The sequence below is a fragment of the Opisthocomus hoazin genome, chromosome 2 (genome assembly GCF_030867145.1).
Source record: "Opisthocomus hoazin isolate bOpiHoa1 chromosome 2, bOpiHoa1.hap1, whole genome shotgun sequence".
Classification (NCBI taxonomy): Eukaryota; Metazoa; Chordata; class Aves; order Opisthocomiformes; family Opisthocomidae; genus Opisthocomus; species Opisthocomus hoazin.
Window position 1 is genome coordinate 41,395,606 of NC_134415.1, and position 21,612 is coordinate 41,417,217.

At 36.6% G+C, this 21,612-nt stretch overlaps 1 protein-coding gene across 5 annotated transcripts in view; it reads left to right on the plus strand.

Moving 5' to 3' along the window:
* The window catches only part of WDPCP (WD repeat containing planar cell polarity effector), a 155,868-nt gene that overhangs the window by 59,401 nt on the left and 74,855 nt on the right, over positions 1-21,612 (plus strand). For 4 of the 5 annotated variants that reach the window (XM_075413344.1, XM_075413345.1, XM_075413343.1 and 1 more), the window contains 3 exons: positions 6,077-6,191; positions 9,780-9,913; positions 14,811-15,002. In XM_075413344.1, coding sequence (XP_075269459.1) covers positions 6,077-6,191; positions 9,780-9,913; positions 14,811-15,002 — 441 coding nt within the window. Of the gene's footprint in view, positions 1-4,147; positions 4,238-6,076; positions 6,192-9,779; positions 9,914-14,810; positions 15,003-21,612 lie in introns of all 5 variants that reach the window. The other variant, XM_075413346.1, reaches the window with a different exon arrangement.

Consider the following 21,612-nt stretch of genomic DNA (forward strand, 5'->3'; position numbering starts at 1 on the left):
AGTTACTTCGTTGTCCATTTCAAAAAAAACCCCATTGACCTTTATTTTTGCAGTCCTAAGTATACATTCCAGTATTGCTTAGGACTTCTGAAATAAATGATGTACCAGTTCATGTAAACATAACGTAAACTGTAGAGGTATTTTGTCAAGGAAATGCTCTCCTATTTAAAATAACTTAGTTGAGTCCTAAAGGACTGAGATGTTTTATTTAGCTCTATTCCTGCTTGTTCCAGTAGGGTCTGAATGCACATCATTTCTGTATGGTACTTCTGAACCCTAAATTTGATGACCTGCAATGAGTTGCTGAAATAATCCTGCAGTCTTCAGTTAATTGATGTCAAAGGAAAATAAATAGACTGTAGAGGAAGGGTGGTGGAAAAAAAGACAAGAAGTGTTTACAATAAGATGCCACTGCATTGTTTATGTTTGAATACACAATTCACTCTTTGGCTTTTCCTGCTGAGGAGTAATAATCTCAGGAATTAATTTTATCAATATTGTTGAGTTTACTCAGCTCAGCTCTGGCTGCTTCCCTTCCTTTTGGTCTCGTTCTCTAATTCTTTGGAATGCTTTTAAGTTTTGCCACAAAATTATGAAATCAATCCTATGAAATGATGCCATTGGTTCACGTTTGGTTTTACAATATAAGGTAGTAAAAATTAATGAGGTCTAGCCAAAATATTTGATTTCCAACTTTTTTCAGTTTTACATTTGCATTACGATGTAGGATTAAACACATGCCAACAGTGAGTGATTTTGTTGTATGAAAGCCAGGCATTAGCTGTGAATCGTAGGTTGTCTGCTAATGAAGAAGATGTCTATATTCTTTACGAAGTTACTTTGATTTGATTTAATTTGATTTGTGTAGCAATTTACATATGTGTATGAATGGCTTTTATGTTACCTTCATTGACATACTTAGAACTGGATTCTGAATTGAGATACATAGCAATATTTGCTGACATGGCTTGTTATATCAGCTACAATGCCCATAAGCAAACTGATTTAGCAAGATATGTGGTGACAGACAGTAGCACATCTGATACCAAAATCAGGACGTTCTGGCTAGAATACGTGAGAAGCTAGTGCCCATCACCAGTTAGTAAGAGGAACACTGTCCTCATATTAAATTCTTTTGGTTGCTTTTGATCACAGCTATTCATGTGTTGTGCGGTTTTAGAGATTTGGCGGTAGAAGTACAAATGCATTGATTATTGTGAAAGACTAACGTGTAACAACAATAACTTATCTGTAATAAGGCATGAAACAGTAATTATGTTAGGGTGGCTAAGAAAGCAATCTGGAATGAAGAGGTGGGGAAAAACCCTGGGAACCTGCTTGAACAAGAAATGCTTTGCAATTCTCTTTTGCATATTCTTTTGTCGGTTGGGCTCTGTAAGGGAAAACAGTTTGCAGCAATATTTTTTACAGGCATATTTTCCTTCTTTTACAATATTAATCAGATAGAAGCAAATCCTGGCTTTGCTCTGCAGGTATCTTTTTAGGTAGAAGGGCTGATAAGCAGCTAAACTGCATGAATGAGGAGTCAAGGGCTAAGGCTTCTGAGGATAAAGGAATCCACTTAAGTACATGCTTAAGTTCTACTAAAGTCCAGAAGTTGCAAGCCTGTACTTAAGTCCTTTGTGTAATAAAAAGTAACTCAAATACATCTTGGAGCACTTTGCTACTGGGGAAAGGGAAGGGCTCAGTCTTCCCCTGAGTATCCTCTGCTCCTTCTTACATCTTCCTTGCTCATTGGAGAACCATTTTTGGCACACAAAGTACATAATTCCTTCTATCACAGTCTTCACATTCAACTCCTCAATAACACAGAAATGAAGCGGCCGTTCTGTCCCAGCATGTAGAATTACTAGATGTTCAAACATTTCACTCGGACTGCATTCAAATACAAAGGCTATGCCTATTCTTCCAGTAGGTACGAAGCATGCTTTCATATTTTGTTTAGGAGCACCTTGAAACTGTTAAAGCTCTAGAGATGACTCTTCTGATTTCGATTTTTTACATCGCAGTACTGCAGTCTGAAAAATTTGTGATGTGTTTCATGATTGTGAGCTTCTTTCCCTAATTTGGTATCTGTTAGATGGAATGACTTTGTGCCTTGTGTAAATAATGCCTCTTACATTTGCTTTTACTTTTTAGCTGTGATAAGTAATTCCCTTGAGAAGTACTTTTTGGAGTTGGATCACTGTATATCTGTGTTCAAGCCCAGATTGCAATCTTCCCCATTTGCTTTATATTCATTCGTGCTTATGATTGGACTGCTCCCATCCACCAAAACAGGAGCTTAACTATGTAAGCTTATGTATAACAGCACCTAATTCTTATCATCATCTAACAGTTTTTGCATAGACTATGCAGTGAGTAAGGCACTGAAATAGTGAAGTTTCAATTCGAGCATGTAAGTGTTTTTTCTTTTACAGAATATTTTTGGTGAAAGATAACATAGAATTGTAGAATCATAATATCATTTAGGTTGGAAAAGACCCTTAAGATCATCAAGTCCAACAGTAAAACTGACACTACCAAGTCTACCATAAACTGTGTCCCTAAGCACCACATCTACATGTCTTGAATACCTCCAGGGATTGTGACTCAACAGCTTCACTGCTTAATAAAGACCTGCTTGTATTTCATGTTTAACTTTAGGAACTATTAAAAAAAAAGCTCTCATTCTAATCCAAAGGATTTTTAAAGGGAGGTGGAAGAAATACTGACCTTGCATGGCCATATAGTGCAAGGTTATATGGTTCCTAGAGGGAAGGACTTAAACCTGTGGGGCACAGGTGTATTGCCAACCATGGTAAGGTATTATAGCAAAAATTTGCTAAGTTAAATTTTAAGTTTTGCCCAAATATTTGTGGAGAATAACGGGAAAGAAAGTTTTACAGTGAAAATAAAGAAAGAGGGAACGCAATGGGAGAAACAAGATAAGCCATGGAAATGATATGATTTTTACCTCCTTTCTCTCGTGCCATACTGATAGCATAGAGAGATATCTATGCAATATTGAAAATACATAGCATTGGTTTAGTGACTAGTTTCATAGACGTAAAGCAAACACCCATTAGCACAATATTTTGTATTTATATAAATGTCGTCATACACTGGAGCAGTTTTCATAGATTTCTGTTCTAGCTCTGTAACAGGTGTGATTTATGTCATTACCAGGAAATGAACATACAGGCATGAAGTGAATTTAGAGTTTAAGAGTTAAAGAATCCGGACCTTATTTGTTGCTCTCAAGCCCAGAGTTTTCAAGCATGCCTCTGTTCAGCATATTGTATGTCAGCAGAATGACAAGCATGTGGTCTCATGCAAGAATGCAGTCATTCAAGACCAGTGACCATGGACAGATCAAAACACATTTTTTCCTGTGTTTTACCTCTCCTCTTTACTTGGGTGGGTGGTATACATCCCTACTCTGTAAGGTAAACCTAGAGGCTACAAACAGCATTCTGATTCCCTGAGGTTGTTCTCCCAGCTTAACTCCTGGGTGCTCTTCTCACTCACAATCTACCATTACAGTAATGTTTTCTGAGAGAAGAACATAGCTCCCAAGCAAAGGCGCTGTGGAAGACACAAGTTGGAGAGTTTATTTATATGACTGCACCAGCCCTATTGTTGGCACATAACACTGAAGGATTTGGGATGTTTTACTCTTCTCTGGCAGGCTGATATTCATTCAGTAATTTAGAACTGATCTTTCTAGAGTGTTTATGTGATTTTGCTTGATTATTGCTTGCATTGTAGTTTGTTAACTTCTGGGTTTCAACCCTCACTTTTTCAGCTAGATCCTTCAGACAATTATAGCTAACCATAGTCAAACCTTGCTGGACTTAACATTATCAAGTTCAAAATAAATTGTGATTGTATCTGATCTAACTCCAGCATAAGGATAAATGGGAGTTTTGAAAGATGGTAATAAAAGCTGCGTGAATATAACTGTGTCTAATGTTTTTACTAGGACAAAACCTTAAAGGACATCTGTTGTGACAGGGAATATTGAAACATTGACTATATATGTTTATCAAATGAATACATGATTAGACTTTGGCAGGATGGGAAATAATAATTTGTTCTTTAGAAATTCATTTCACATCACAGGTATTTTTTGTTTCTGTTTCAGATGTCACTAGAATTTCTTTTCAAACTACTGTGAAATGACAGGAAGACAGATTAGAAAATGTTGGCTAAAGATATTAGTCAGGGCAAGAAGGTAATTTATTTAAATATGCTTGTCCTGTTCGGTGCTACAGAGAGCACAGAGCTACCGTAATATAGCAAAATACGTATAACTGAGAATTTTCATAGCTAAATTATTGACAACAGAGCATTGCACAAGAGGCAAGCTCAATTAGAGATCACTACATTCCTGTCCCCAGTACTTTATTATACAGTCCAGTAGATCTCACTGCAAGGAAGTTTGCCTGGTGTTTATGTACCAGTGTGTTGTACTAAAAAGTATATTGCAACCATGTTTGTCTCACAGCTCTAGCATAAAACAAACAGGGATTTTTATTTCAAACTCTACTACAAGAGCAAGTATTTATCTAGTAGTAAGTGTTTTAAAAGCACAGAGATTTTAAAATCTGCTGTTAGGTAGAAGAGCTGGAGTCCCAGATTTCTGTCCTTTGGTGAGCCGTCTATATGTTTCTGCAGCAATCTTTCCACTGAGGATTCCTGTGGCAGAAAAGATTGTTCGGCAAGCTTAGGGCTAGTATAGCCTCTGATGGATGAATAATGATTTTTATTGTTTTTTGAACTGATTAGTGGGAGATGAACCTAGCTGCCAGAATGAGTCCTTCAGAACTGTTGCCGTGTAGTAGGAATGAGAGCTGGCCTGAAACTTACACACTGAGGTCATCTAGTCTAGCAGCGTGCAGGATCAGAGGTGGCACTAGAAGATCGATTAAAATTCACTTGTGTTTTTAGTACTGCATGTGAAGATCAAAGTCACAGTAGTGATTTTTTTTACTGTTTTTACATCAGGGTTTCTGTAGCACCCAAGTTTGGCAATGAGTTAAACAATTAGTATGGTCAGAAATTTATTTTATAAACCCCTGACTTTCTCTTTTACCCTGTTATTAAGAAAACAATAGTTCTCTAATAAAGCTTTTCAAATACTCCTGCTACTGGAGTAACTTGGCAAAGTGAGGTCAGCTCACAGTGGAGCAGGGATTTTTGTGGGGTTTATTTTCTGAATTTCCTTGCTGTAGTAGCTGCATTCACAAAATGACTAACAGTTTCATTATGCAAAAAGAAATGGTTTTCATAACTCCTCCCACTAAGCTTTCTCTGTCATACAAGACACGGCATCAGAAGGAGCTGATAAGTACTGTGACTCAGTCTTCAATATTATATGTATCATTGGGTTGAGATTAAATAGGCAGAAATACTTAGCTAACTCTGAAATAAGCCTCTGACTATTCTGTCCAATGGTTTAAATTCCTTTTTTCTGAGAGACATCTATAACCTTATGCCAAGGAATATATGGATTTATTAGGAGCCCACAGCTATCACTGTGATAGGGCACCATTATTTAAGTTAAACAATATATGAATGATCAGAAATAACAAGGACAGTAAAAATGTGCTAGTTTTAATCTGTGATAACAATATAAAACTACACCAAGCCCAACTTTACGTGTTTTTTCCTGCAGGCTATGCAGTTATTTTACACAGAAAAAATCAGGTCCATGGATGATAAAGTGATCAGCGTCATCCCTTTACTCATTCAGGACAGAATTTTTATCTCCATTTTTAACAAACTTATTCACTATATTTTCTGCATCATTTTGGGACTTAGCACACAGCTTCTTCAAGCATTCAGCAGTTGTAATTCTTGTACCTGTATAATTCAGTGTCATATTACGCCTCTCCCTTTTACTGAAAAAGCTTTCAAAGTCATTAGAAGACATCTTTGCATCAATGAAAAGTGTTTTTTGTAATTTTGAAAATTAATATACTGTGTAATGGACAGCTGCTAATATGTACCTTGAAACGTTTCGCTTTATTAATGATTCTTGATGTCTTGTTTTCTCACTATTTGGATTTAGCTCCTCTTTCACTCAGGTATATTGGTGTCCCTAAGCCTTTCTGGGCCACAGCTGGAGAAAGTGGTGATTGACAGGACCCTGGTGGGGAAGCTCATCTCCGACACCATCAGTGATGGTAATTACACCCATGTGCAAATCAATTGCCTGCATTAACAATAGAGTAGAGAAACAGTATGTCAACAGGTAGACTAATTATTGCCACTGGGGACTTGCAAACACAACAAGTAATTGCATGTAAAGCCATAGTTACAACCCTCAGGACTAAGAACACTTTAAGAATAATATTTAACATCAAAGTTTTCAGGCCTGTCAAATGCTGAATGGGTTTCTGAAATTCAGTTCTTACACATTTGAATCGCTGTGATCATGCCATTTGAATTTGTCATGTTTGTTTCAAAAGTGGGAAGATGGGACAGAACCAAACGTTAGCCAGTTGATTAGTTACATGGGATAGTTGTTATTAAAATACTTGTTTATTAGAAAAGGCTGGATAACATTAGTTACGCGGAGGTGTTCTGATTTAGTTTCTAGATTTCCAGAATCTCACTATTGTTATTAACTCGTGACTGCTAAAATGAAATTTTAGTTCGATGCAGAAGAAAACTTACAAAAATGTACCAGTTTTCAACAGCTTTATAGTACAACTGTAGCTTTTTCAATGTGTCTCTACAGAGCTTCACTGAGAACCCAACCAGGTGTCAGTCTCTTGGCATCTGTGTGATCAAGAATATGGAATTTTGTTGCAAGCCAAATTACATGTCCAGTATTTTCCAAATTCTTAAAAAGTAGACCTGAGTTACATCTTTTTAATGCGAATATATGCTAGATTTAGCTGTGATCTTTAATGATTTATTTTCTTCCATAAGTAGGCATCCATTGAGTATTGCACTGGTTATTTCAAAAAGCTGCAATACTGTGTCCCTCTGATCTTTTCTCATCAGTATATTGTAGTTTAGTCTTGCAAAATAACATTAATGTAACTATGTTAGTAGAATCTTCAGTATGAAAACAATTAACTTGATTTTTTATCAACTAATTACACAGTGTAAAACACATTTAACGTCTTGACTCTTTTTTTCCACTCTTCACTTAAGAGATTACTAATTCCATCTCAGATTTTTCTGCCCTCTGTTTCCAGAGGGAGGATTTCATACTTTCGGGTGACAAAAAAAAGGAAAGCATGGAAGCTAAGGTTGCACTGAAATTGAAGTTGTGTGTAGAACTTATTCGTAATATTCTGTCTTTTTTAAAAAATAAATAATAAATTATAAATATATAATTTACACATATCTTGCCCTACATTTGCTTAATATGTCATAGAAATACATTTAAAAAAAAATACTAAAAGCTTGCAACTAAAGCAATAATAAAGCAACAAATATGTTTTCCACTCAAACTCCTATAAATAACATTATATAATGGTTTGTCCTTATTTTCACTTATTCGGTAACTTCTTAAACCTCCATGTTTGGTAATACCTGTATCTGAAGGTGAAAAAGGACTGCTTGTGTTCAGTAAAAGCAAAACCCGCAATACCTGTGTTTGCAATACATTTTTTTTTCATGAACAACAAGATACTTTTGTTACCTGCACAAATAGTGTTCAGTTTTTATAGTGAACTGTCCTAATGCAAGAACCATGACATGATGTTGTCCTAGAATAAATTAACTTCAATCCAACATAATTGTGTGTCTTTCCAAATCTAGGTTGGAATTAGGGTTGTGATAATAAAGTTTGTCAAAAGAAATTTGATATTTAATACGAGAAGTCTGTATAAAAATAATAGTTCTTATTTTAACAATAGTGTGTATGTAGAAATGAATAAAATTGCAGTTTGCTAAATGAAAAGTTGTAATTCTAACTCAGAGTAGCATGCTTTCTTGAGGTTTGGAATAAAGGTCAGATTGTGTGCTCAAAATACAGATTGGAGATTGTGTTTATAATCCTCCTGCCTCTAATAAAGACCTCCTGATTTTAATTATTTATAGGAAAAATTTAAATATAAATTTAATTAGAAATTATAGAAAAATTGCGTTCCTAAAGGGAAATAGTATTTCTAAACTATTTTGTGGCACTGAGGTCTTGCGGTACTAGTATATATTATATTAACTACACTACTTGCCTTTTTAGGGTAATGTGACTCTGCAGTGTATGGGTCCTCTCCAAATAATGGTCTAACTATGCCCATAGTTTCATTCATGTTGATTTGATCTCCACTCCTGCCCCAGACACCATGGATACTTACAATCAAGGGACTGCTAGTCTCATTCACACTTGCCCAGGGATCTTTGAATCCTGCTTTCTTTCCTTCAACCAAAAGAAATTTCAGAAGCATCTGGGGTGTGCTGTAGGTCATCTTTAACGTAAACAAAGTCTGTGAGGATATAAAAATATTTTAACTGTGTATATATTAAGTGTACCATACTCAGTGGCTTTGACTTTTCATGTGTGTTTTAGGATCTCAGTTACAGCTTCTAACTCACCATGTCAGATACTTTATCACCATTTTTTTTTCAAAAGCTAGTGTTAATGTTACATTATTTGGCTTTAAACTTTACCCTTTAGTATTTGCATATCATATACTTCAGAGTTGTGCCAGTACATGACTGTTGGAAAATGCAACTGGTTGTAAATCAGACTAAATCAAAGCAAAGCTGAGTAGCCTGTTTTCAGTGCTTATATGTAAGACATGTAAGGATATATAAAATAAGTTTAAGAATCGAGAATATTAGTCACAAATGCTTTTTTTGTTTGTTTTTCAGGGGTTCTTCTGCAGGGTGTTGTTTGTTTGCTTTTAGATCAGGTTCCACTTTACTTGGCATTTTCCTTTTAACAGAGGCTTCTGACTTCACTTCCTGAAAACAGCTTGCTACCTTTACTTTAAACCCTGTTCTCATTCACAGTTCTTCAGTGATCTGGTAGTAATTACCCTGATGACTCACTTCATTCTCAGATATCCCTTTAAATTTTGGCACTTGCTTGAATAACTGGATAACACTTAAGAAAAGTCCTAGATATTATTGTCTAATTAATTTTCATTGTCAAATTAGTGTCACTTTATATTGAACTATTTTGGTCTAGCGCCCCCTTATGATAACAGTGGGGACGCCACTGCACTTTTCCAAATTCCAAGAGAGTCTGTTCCATCTTGGTTAATTGTATTGTTTGGGTACCCTCATGTGAAGCTTTCAATGAATTCATAACCCCTCTAAAGCATAATCTTGCATGTAGCAGCCTGCTTGGTGTCTGCAGCAGCACCCGGAACCTTACAATGTCAGAATACCAGAACACCTCAAGTACTGATTTGCATTTATCGTCCTTAACACAAGCTGTGTTGTATTAGGTGCATTTCCAAAAGACTGTGGATGTTACTATAAGAAAAAAATAGAAGGCTGAACCAAGATGGAATTTAATGTGGAAGGGCATACAACATATATTTTAATGTAGTGGTAACTTGATATAAGATAATTTATTCAGGTTTATGTAATCAGAGCACTCCCTAGGCTTTATTTCTCATTTCCAGGAAGGTCCTGGCAGGATGACACATTGATGTCTTTTAGGAGATTACAGAGGCTTCACTGTAATATTTAAGACACTGTCTTGAAAAAATTGCTTTTTGCAATGTCTCAGTGGAGGGTTCAGTAATTTGTTTTGTTACTAGAAACAGGTATTACCGTGGTGACAATTTTTATCTGTTTTTCAGCTCTTCTTACAAACAATTTCATCATCTTGTCATTTGAGGACCATAACCAACTGTGCTTTATTCAGTTTACAAAGAAGGTGGATTCTCCTGATGTAAACAAAAGACTGGAAAAACTCTCTTGTTTGGACTTTAAGGTATAGCTGTCAATGGTGACTGTAAATACTGCAGTAATTTCATATAATGAATCACTGGTAGTTGCCGATATTGTATAGCAATATAAATTGCAAACCTTTGTATAATTGACCAGAACAGCTCAATTCTAAAATTGGTAGTTACTGAAAAGTAAAAAAAAAAAATTACATGGCATTCTGAATTAATGAGTTAAAATACTGTGTCAAGGGGGACCCAATTTTCTACTGTATTTAGGTTAAGGGCTCAGACACACAGTTGAGTTACCCACAGATTACCTTGTGTCAGTTGAGCAGCAGTAACTGACCCTTTGCACATTCTCAGCATCTAACAAGCATGAAGCAAAATCTGTAATGGTAAACCTCAGTGCAAAAGATTTAAGCTAATATGTTTTACCTCTTGTTTGCTGTGGGCTAAAAACGCACGCATGGTCAATTACTATGGCTCAGCTGATATACACAGACTCATGAAGCTATGATCAGTCATCTGTCTGAGCTCCAAAACTGTTGTAATTCTTTGCAGAAATCTGAATTTTCCCCCTAGTTACAGTAATTGTATTGTTGGCAGAGTTGGTTTTACAGTTAAGCCACCGAGCCAGGACTCAAGGTTTCTCACCACTGACAAACTGTTTGTGTGACCTTAGACAAGTGACTTTGTGCCTCTGTGTCTCAATTCACTTCTTACACAGTGAAGATTAAAATGCTTTTTCTTTTCAGCCCTTTATGTATGGGTGTGTCTATACGACAGTCACAGTAGTATCTGAAAGTCACAGTAGTCTAGAGACAGCTGAGCTGGCTTTAAACTAGTTGGTTTGGATGTCAGTAGAAACCAGCTCATCTCAAGCTGAATTACACTGTGTCTTGGATGCATTGGGCTGTGTAGACATAACTTACTTCGACCATAAGCTCTTTGACATCCAGGCAGTGACTGTCCTTAGGTGGAAGTGCTTGGCACTACAACAGTATGAAAAAATAGTCAGCCAAAGGCAATTAACTTTTAACAGGCAGAGTAGGAAAGGGGCTGCATCCAATTCACTGCAGGACTGAAGAAGAGACAAGCCTTTGCTCATGAAAGGTAGAAGGATGTAGTGTGCAAAAGAGAGAGTGTGTATTTATTTCAGACTGGATAAATGTTAAGGAAAACAACCTTGTGCTAGCAGATATTTTCCCCTTGACAACCCCTCAGTAATTTGCTTGCTCACATAAGGGAGTTTGCATCTGCAAGGCAAGCTTTTTAAGGATGTGTTTAATTTAAGTTTTGCCATATTATGTTTTAACTTGCTTGGTAGAAATTTTTCTGCTAGGATGAATATCTAATACATTTTCCAGGCTGTTTCAGTTCAGGGCCTCTTTTCAGCAATGACTTGTGTTTGCGAGATTGATCCAACCTCTATAACGTGGATTTGAGACAGTTCACTGTTCACCAGGAACTGAGCTGATACGTAGTTTACTTTAAAATGATGTGCGCTTGTGACTGGCCTATGGTGTTTGTTATGGCTGTGCTTTAGAAGCAAGTATGGTGAGGGGTGTGGGGGTTTTTTTAATAGAGCTAAACTTTAACGAAGCAGCTGTGGTGATCTGAAGACTGCCTTCATCATTTAATTGTGAGGGCCATAGCTCCTTGCTTATTTTATGTTTAGAAAATATATTTTCATTCTGAGTGTTGCTGGGCATATTTTGGATCTAATGGTTATGGCATTTTTCACTTTGGAAAGAAGGAAAGCCTAATCCGTAGAAAACTCTCTCTGCCCTAGGAAACCAGAAATATCTGCTGCACTCCTTAATAGGGCTGTTATGTTCAGTTCTTTGCTGACACAGCTAAGCTTCTAGAAATGCCTCCATGTTCAATGTTAACTTTGCTTTCTCTTGAAATCAGTGGGAATCACTACGGATTATTTCCTTGCCAGCCAAAAAAAGGCATTTGCATTTTTTAATTGAATGTTCTTTTGTGTGAGGCTTGCTAGTTAGACAGCGAAATATAGTTTTTATTATCTTCAAAATTGCACCAGTGTGAGCAAGCAGAAAGTATTATTCACTGCTGCAATAATATTATGTCAACTCTCTGCTCTGATCAGAGTTCTTCATGGCTGATTTTAGTCAAACTTACAAATCTAAAAGATCACACACTCAACACTAGTGTCACTATCAGTAGTAATAAAAGATGGTCCTCCACTGCAAATGTGCAAACTTGTGACACGCTTTAGAAATAAACAGTTCCTTAGTGTTGATTTTTTTTTTCCAAGAGAAATTGAATTAAAAGGTAGCTTGCACTGGTATAGAACTACCATGGGATTAAAATATGGAGCTGAGATTCAGGAAATTTGAGTGTAGCCTTCATTGCTGCCTCTGACTTTTGGTATAGCCTTGAGAAATGTACGTAGTATTTGGGTTTCAATTCTCATTTTAGAAATGAGGAAGATGCTTGCTTAGCATCCTATGTAATGATATAATTACATTTCTGTCATATTAACTGTGTAATTCTTTGGTACCTGGACAGAAGCAAATTCATATTCTTCAGTATCCAGCTTCATGGTGGGCAGAATTGGCAGGAAATGCTAGGCAGTATGGGACTACTAGAGTGCTATTAATAAAAAGTCAGCCATGCTTTCCTCCTCACAGTTTGATATTTATCCAAAAGTTGGAGTTTCTTACACAATACATACCTACTGCGTTCAGCTCTGGAGCCCTCAGCACAAGAAGGACATGGAACTGTTAGAGTGGGTCCAAAGGAGGGCTACAAAAATGATCCGAGGGCTGGAGCACCTCTCCTGTGAGGACAGGCTGAGAGAGTTGGGCTTGTTCAGCCTGGAGAAGAGAAGGCTGCAGGGAGACCTGATTGCAGAATTTCAGTACTTAAAGGGAGCCTATAGGAAAGATGGGGACAATCTTTTTAGTAGAGACAACAGTGACAGGACGAGGGGTAATGGTTGTAAACTAAAAAGGGGTAGGTTTAGGCTGGATATAAGGAAGAAATTCTTTACAATGAGGGTGGTGAAACACTGGAACGGGTTGCCCAGAGAGGTAGCGGAGGCCCCATACCTGGAAACATTCAAGACCAGGTTGGACAGGGCTCTGAGCAACCTAATCTAGTTAGCGGTGTCCCTGCTCGCTGCGGGGGGGTTGGACTAGATGACCTGTAGGGGTCCCTTCCGACCCAAAACTTTCTATGATTTATGATTCTATGAATTATTTTCTCTATCCCCTTCCTCTCACGTTGGATTTTATTTACACTTTGAAACAATAAAGGAAGACTTATTCTATGAATCACTACAGTATTGAAGACCAGCAAAATATAAAACCAACTATTGTCATTTGCCTTTTCTCGGTGGCATTAGTCCATGTTTGAGAGTACCGTGTCTAATGCAAGACAAAGGTTTACGAAAGATTTGTGGCTGTTACTACATGTGATACTGTTATGAACAGTTAGTGCTGCAATACAGGACTAATTAATATCTGTGAAAGTATTTGTGGTTTTCCATCCTAATAAATATGATGTCACATTTATTATGTAATTCAAGTAGCAGGTACCTGTTAGCTTTTATGTACATTTTATCTACACTTCGAAGACTATTTTGACAAGTAAAACACAGGATATTCTGGAAATATTGACCTTTTGCAAGCGTTTCCCATCTGTGGTTTTTTAATCCATTTCAATTTACTGAAGGAGGAGCCAGTACGAGTTAAATGTTTACCATGAGAGAACAACATTGGTAATTACTTTGATTTCAGTTCCTTTTGATGTGTATTCAGGGGATGAAGAGGTCAATAATATTATGACCATGCAAATAGAAAAGGGTTCTTTTTGACCATATAAAAAACAGCAAAGGATTATTAAAGCATTAACCTTGATTTTAATGGCCTTGGTTGAGTGGTGAGATCACAATTTGGATGAGCCTGATTATTTACTAAATACAATACATAAATGCAACGGGTTCTTAACACCCATTGCACTCTGGCATTATCGCATTACTGCCATCCTTTGTTGCCTTGCAGACAGGAATATGAAAGCAATCTGTCATGTAGTGAGACTGGCTCCAGAAGCATTTCTCTGATAAGAAGACCCCCTGCCCTTTGCTAGTGTCTGGTCCAGTAGGCTTAGCCATGCGCTTAATCCCCAGAAAGTGGTTCGATTATTGCTGACCAGCAATGGCAAGATAGGTTTTTTTTCCCCTAGCTATCAACCTTCCATTAATTCCTTAAGCAGAAATGCGGTGCAATCTATATTTCCTTGGCATGTGTCACCCAGATGGTGCACTGCTCATGTTTTCAAATAACCATGCTCCAAAATAACAGAGTTTGAATAATAAATTCTACAAATCCTTCCTGAGAAAGAGGCACAATTCTCAAGAGCTGCATAAACTTTACGCATCATGCTGTAGCTCATCCACATTATGCAGAAAAGTATATATTCTCTTGCAAAGCGGATGTTTGTGACTGGATTCCTTAATTTAGGGAGGAAAAAGAAAGATATATGTTTGCTCAAACACTGTAGAATATATTTAATATTTGATTATGTCTTAAACACTAGCCTTAGCTCCCTGGCCAGCTTTGCAGAACTTGTCATTTAATATGGCTAAGTTTAAATCCTGTGTGTAGGTCGATGCTGTCAAGCAACCATGACTGTACATTTTGGTATTGATTGGAGTCATTGCAGTAAATTCCTTCTTAACTCACATTCCTTTCCTTCCCAATCCCCTCCCCATAGATAAAAGTGTGAGCATGTCTTTTTCTGTCTGAGGAGATATTTTTTACATTTACAGACAGTGTATATGAAGATATATGTACGCAGTCCTCTGTGTATATATATTCTCTTTCATACATCCAATGTAAATGCTCCCAATAGCTCCTACTATGGTATTTTATCACCTCAAATATTTCCTGAATTTTTTTTTTCTTCCATCAGATTTCTTATATTGATATACTTGGACCAGAAGGCAGAAGGATGAAACGTCACCTGGCAATAAACTCTGTGCAAGATATGGTCATTTGCTGGTGGTCAGCAACTAGTGATGGAGCATGGCCTTGGTCTCCTATTTCCTGTGAGAGGGACAGAGCCAACCTATTGCTATTAGGCTGTGCACATGGCAAATTGGAGGTAAAGTGCTGAGCTGTCTTGTTACATGATTTTTCAGATTTGCTGAAGAAATAGCTATTCAACTTAAATGCGTATTCAGGTAGATATAAAGAACAGATATGATAAAAACATAAGAAAGGAAGATGAGCCATTCTAATCTTGGAAACAAAGATTTGTTTTTTAATGAAAAACGCACCTTATTTAGTATGTTTACTATTTTCACATCAAAACTGGCAATCTGAGAAATGTAGCAAGGAGGTTAGGTCTTTATGATGGAATCGCTTTGGAGCTGCTAACACTGAAAATAAAAGTGTTAGAGTACCGCTAGAAAACTCTGATCATTTAGAAACTAGCTGTTGCATGCTTGTCTAATGCAATTATTTTACATTGTCTGCAATTTTAAATGATAGGCATTTTACATCTCTTTTAAGTGTTTTATAAAATTTTAGCTACACCCAGATGCTGCTTAAATTGTTGCTATGAGTATAGATCAAATCAGGGACCAAGTTTTTTCTTAAGGAAAAAGTCAGAATTCCCCATCTACAGATGGGAATGCAAGACAGGAGTTAGAAAAAGGCTACAAGCTGACCCTCTTCCTGACACTTGCTTAACTTACCTTCTTAGGCAGATGTTTCTATGTAATTATTCTGTTTTTCTTTCATCTATTTAAGAGTATTTGAATCCAGTTTCTAATGTTAGGTAAAAACTTAAAACTGAAGCTATCTGTGCATACTCTGAAAAGAACTGGAGCCTGAATTTAAAATGTAAAAGCAGTTTTGGACTAGCATCTTGTATAGATGCTCCTGTATTTAGAGTTTTATTTTCAGTTTGGCTTAAGCTGCTACTAATATGGACTAAAAACACATTGACTGTGGGAGAAGAGCACAAACTTGAGGATCAGCTGTGGAATAGCTGTTCTGGAGTAGCTATTACAGGCTATTTCCCTGTGGGGAAAACCCCTAAGTAACACTTTAGAATAAGCTGCTCTTATAAACAACATCCTGTTCTCTTTAATTAGGCGAGATGTAAATGTTTTAATGTCTTGGAATTATTACTTTGATAGCCAATATTAATTTCAGTGAGTTTTTTTTCCCTTGGGATTTTCTGTATATTGAAAGCAAAAGAGAAAAGGTAGTTGAGACAGCTTTTAGTTCTTATTTCAGTCATTAGTCACTGTAGAATTTAAGTTTAAATTACCTCCAGTTCTGCCTTCTGTACTTTTTTTCAATTGACCTCTCTGCGCTAGCGGTCATCTTCGACTCATCTCTCTCCTCTGCCTGATATACACCTGCGGTTCTCAATTCCCCCTGCAGCTATGCCCGATCACATATAAAAATTACTCTGGTAGCTAAAACGTGCATCTGTTCTTTGTAAGTTTTTTCAGCCTAGTCCCTGTGCCAGTTTGATATTATGAAACTTTATCCTACTAAGATTTCAGGTCTTATTTCTAACCGTGACTTCTGTATGTCCAGGTTCTGACAGTGACATTCCCATGCCTTTTGTTTCCTTCCCATGTCTTCCAGAAAGCTCCCTAATGCTAATGTAGCAGCTTTGCAATCTCTGTTTTCTGAGATGCTTTTTAGAGACTCATTTCTTCTAAGAAATTCACAGAAAACACCCTGTCAGTTTAAAGCTTTCTCTGTTTCATTTTACATATTGTAGGGAGATTTCCAAATTACAGCATTGCTCTGCATCTTTCCACACACCTTGTTTTACCCTTTTCTGGTTAAGACTCTAAATTGCTCAGGGCTCAGGCTGTCTAGTATAGTCCCAAGCACATCACTGGTACTTAACGCAATGATGACAATATGCATTGACTGAGCCTTTAGGCCTAAACTCATAATCCTTTTAATTTAGCCTATATTGTAATATAAATGTAAGAAAATTATTTTTAAAAGCATAACTGCCAAATTTAACTGTTCAGTTGCTTTCCCTTTTCTGGTTCTTTGCCTGGTTTTGTCAGTTTTAATTCTAAGATCATTAGATGAAATTTCTTTTCCTGTATTTGTCAATAAAATACCAAGCACTATGCCAGAGCTATGGAAAACTTAATCATATATAGATAACAAACTATCTTGCTGGTAGTCAGTTAGTCTGTTCTGTGTACTTATCTCTTGGATGCTGTGTAAGGCTCAAGACACTCTGCCTGTAGGCTTCCTCTGTGTATCCATGACGTGCAGCCTATGGTACTGTTTGTTGGGGTTTTTTTCTTGATTTCTCTAGTGCTCCTTACGGGCAGGAGTTAGTCCTGTGCATGAACAGGGGATATAATAACCCAGCAGCTCTAGAAGTAGCATCAACCGCCAGTCTGCAATTACCTGAGGTACATTTTTCCTCTACAGAGTCTTGGAAGGGAACTTTAACTTAACACCTTCAACTTCTGAGAGGCATTTGATTGCTTAAACATAAGCAAAAATGCAGTTAGCATTTCTAGACAGCTTCTAAACGGTTACTCTCTAGGTCAGATACCACAAAAATACAGTGTTTCTGTAAGCACGCTTACTTGCCTCTCCTTGCCTCTACTCCCTTACCGTTTGTAGTGTTCTTCAGGTATAGACCTGGAGTAAAAACACGACATGCCATTGTTGTGCATGAAAGTAAATCCATATTTATCATATTTGACCAATAATATGAATTTTCTCCCAGTATATTATTATTGTCAACAGAAGAAGAATGAGAAGTATGAATGGATTCCGTTTGGAGCATTTATCAAAAAGAGTGCAGTAAAACAATACCACCAACATTTTACTTGAAAATAGTAGTATTTCTTGGATAAAACAGCATTATTATCTATAGTTAAGAAAAAAGCAGGAATTGTTGAATGTCTAGCCCGTAAAGAGCTGTTTGGCATATTGGGTTTATGAAAAAGTAAACCAAGCCCGAGGAAATAAATGGGTGCTACCTACAGCCACAGCCATTCTATGGCACCTTGGTGCTGATCTATGAAAACCACAAAAAGATCTGCCAGCTACGGACACTCTTATTGTTGTGGCAGAGCAAAGGTAAATGGGGCACTCAGGTGATACTGCTTCTTCTCTGGAAGAATTTTTGGAGTGGTATTTCCTGCCCACCAGAAGAGTGCTTATTAGGATGAAGACAGGAGTAGCTCTGGGACAAGGCAACTCAGCCCCTCGTCTTGATAATATCCACATAGTACATTGGGATGATTCACATTGCACATACAGTGTTTGGAGTGCTGTGTACTTAAGCAGCTTTTCAACTTAATGGAGGAAATACATTTTACATTCTAAATACACTATGAATTTGATTTGAATTGTGCTGTGTGGCTTTAGCCTTAGTAGTAGAAAATATTAAAATGTAAAGGTAGATATTATTTCTCCAGAAACAGAAAGAACTTTTTCCTTGTAAATCTTGACTTGTTCTACTCCCTTAATTTTTTTTTTTTCTTCTGAGATCAGTGTTTACTATGTTGAATGCTGTAGGAATTGGTGAGGAATCGCCCCCTGAAGAAATGAAAGTGTTTTTCTCTTTAACATATGACTTTGCTTTGGTGTGCAGTGTACATTTATATACATGCATGCATGTTGCTGTGGGAGTATTTGTCTATTGAACCTTTGTCTGCTTTCTTGCCTGCTTTGGTTTCCTGCAGTAAACCCATCCATTCTCCAGTTTATTTATTTAATTATTTGGGTTGTGTTTGTTTCTTCTTTGTTAAAGTACCAGTGATCAAGGATGTTATTTAAATTGTCTCCCTGTGGAGATAATGCTGGTATTTTGATTTCAAAACAAGAAGAGGAATCTTCCAGAAATCGTTTCAAACAATTTGCTATGAATAAATAGGATCTGATGTGAAATCATCCTTGGATTAAATGCTTTGAGAGAAAGTCATGTTAAAATCAACATGAACTTTATTCAGCAAACATAAATTATCAGGAGGTGATGATGCCAGGGCTCAGTTACTGTAGTACTTTGCATTTGTCTTTGCCATGTTTGTTTTCACTCTATTTGGTGCTAGTGTGAATCACTAAAATTATACTTCAATCTTGTGGAAAAAATAATTTGCCTGAGAGAGAATATTCTTTTTCTTTCTCCCAGAAGATAATATTTAATAGTTAAAGCTTCCACATTGTGCCTCGAACTTATGAAATAAACACAGCAGATCTGAGTGAGCTATCCTACAATTAACTGTAGCACTCAGAAAAACATCTACAGTGTGTGACTGAATAGCTGAAATACCTCTCACACACATATAGCAAAGAATGTAAAATCCTTGATGTCACATTGGGTTAAAAGTTCAATGAATAAAATGGGATAAAGATGATGATGATCAATTTTGGAAAAAAAAAAAGAATAAATGTTGGCTGAAGATCTAAATAGTAAGATTGCGTGTGGGACTGTAAATACAATGCAACCAAATAAGTAACCTAGAGTAGGAGCCTCAAATTTTTATTTTAGAAATGTTTAAAAATAGGGATTTTTTTTTTCTTCCGTCTTCAGTGCTGTATTTAATATTATTTTACTCGGTTGTGCACTACACTTCCCACTCTACATTTCTAATTAAATTGTTTGTTGTTATTTGGAGCTTCACTGTGTGAAATTAAATAAGCATGTTTTTTAACATCCGTAAAATAAATCAAACATTTTTCTCATCTGAAAGACACACAATTCAGTCACAGCAAGCTTATTTCTCTGTTTCTTTTGTTTTCTTTCTTTTTTTATCTGCCTGGTAAGCCAATTTTCTGCTTAAGAACTACTGGTTAAAACTGTTACTTGTTTTGATATGTGGACTTTATGCTTTCCCAGCACTTTATGCAAAATACTTCAATTTTAAGTGTTCAAATATTTGCACTGAAAAGAGTGATATTGCCCACGCAAGCCAGTGCTATTACTTCTTTCAAACATAAAATGAATAAAGTATTATAACTAGCATAATTCAGGCCCCTTATTTACAAAGATTAACAGATTCCTTTACTTGGGTTGTTATGATTTCTGACTCTAGGATTTGAGAACTTGACATGTATAGCATCCCTCATTCTGCTGATTAGCTGGTGCAGAGCACAAGCCAGTACTACAAGGGAAAAACAATATAAATGTGCAGTAGTGGTGCGTGACTGCTACGTTAATAAGGGAAATATGCATAAATTGTGTGGACAGTATTTAAATATATTTACTACATTTCTGTAGCATACATATCACAAAACTAAAAGAGACTTTTAGATTTTTTAATTAATTAATTAATTTACAGAAAGTAATTGGTTTTACTTCCTGAGAGTACTTCCAGAAATCTTCCCTTGAAATTCAAAGCTAAGTGCTTAGTCCAAGATTTATGGAAAGCACATAACATTGAATGGGATTATACACCCCGCCGTGTGATATTATGGCTCTGTCTTTTTAGATCCGTTGACCTGTCCCCCTCCTCCACAATTCCTACAGTTGTCTTACCCACTTCTGAGGGAACTTTTGCCTTCCCATTCCCCAAGCAAATCTTAAAGATATTTTGGTGTTGCCCTTTAGGGTTCCACAGAACCACTGGTCACCAGGAAGGAATTCCAGGATTCCTTTAAATGGACTGCTAAAGTGCTGTGTGCACTACATTTACTAGCATGTGGCTACTTACCAGATAGAAAAACAATTGGCGGGTAATGGAGTACCATCTTCTTGGGGAAAAAAAAGATGTTTTTATTGTTAGACTTCCTATTTTTCAGAAGTGTATTGTTTTTGTGAGCCTTGTTAACGTTTCTGTAGTTGTATGTGTCTCTGCTTTAGTTTTCCAGTTAGCAGCATGAAGGATTCATAATAAAAGTAATTTCTGACAGAGAAACTCAAATCTGCCCTCTCAGATGAAAGAGAATATGCTTTTTTTTTCTCTTCAGAGTGCCAAATACAAGTTACATTCAGCAGAACTGGAAACCAGAACAAAGAGGTCTCTCGGCTTGGTACTCTTCCTCCAAGAGGCACATGAGGCCACTGATGCATGAGAAGCAGCTTATCTGTTTCAATTTAAGGAGAAATGTTTCTCTTGTTTTCAGCCAGAATATGAACAGTAGTGACTACAAAAGTTTCCTTTAAACCTAAATTGTTTAAATGTGTCAAAACTTATGTTTTAAAGTGCAGCAAATAGTCTTTCTCTCCTCACAGAAACTTTTTTCTAGTTTAGAATTGTGTTACATATAGCAACCAGCCTTACCCTAGACTTCATTTCGAGGATTTGCTAAGAAGATTCTCATCTCAAAGCTCGTTAAATTAGCCTTCCAAAGATAAGACTTTCTTTTAAATTCAAAGTAGTGAGCAACATTTTGTCCCACTTTTGCTCTAACAAGACAGAATAAAATTATTAATTGGGTTCAGTTTACTTGCTGACTTTCAAGCAATCAAATGACAACATTTATTTTTCTGTGACTGTTTCCATTGTTTTCCAGGAGTCACTCCTATGGAGTTGTAAAATCTGTATTTCACGTGTTTCTTCTCTGTTGTCTTAACCTTCAAGGCTATTCTCTCTTCAGAATTTAATAGCTCTTTCAGTCTTTCATCTCTCATAGGCCTGATTATTGTGTGGATCTTCATTACTTTCTTGTAGCTTGTGAGGAGATGTCCAGAGAGGAGCACTGGTTTTGGATCAGAATATGTAGATGAGTAATGCAGTGCATTGAAACCTGCTGCAGGAAAACAG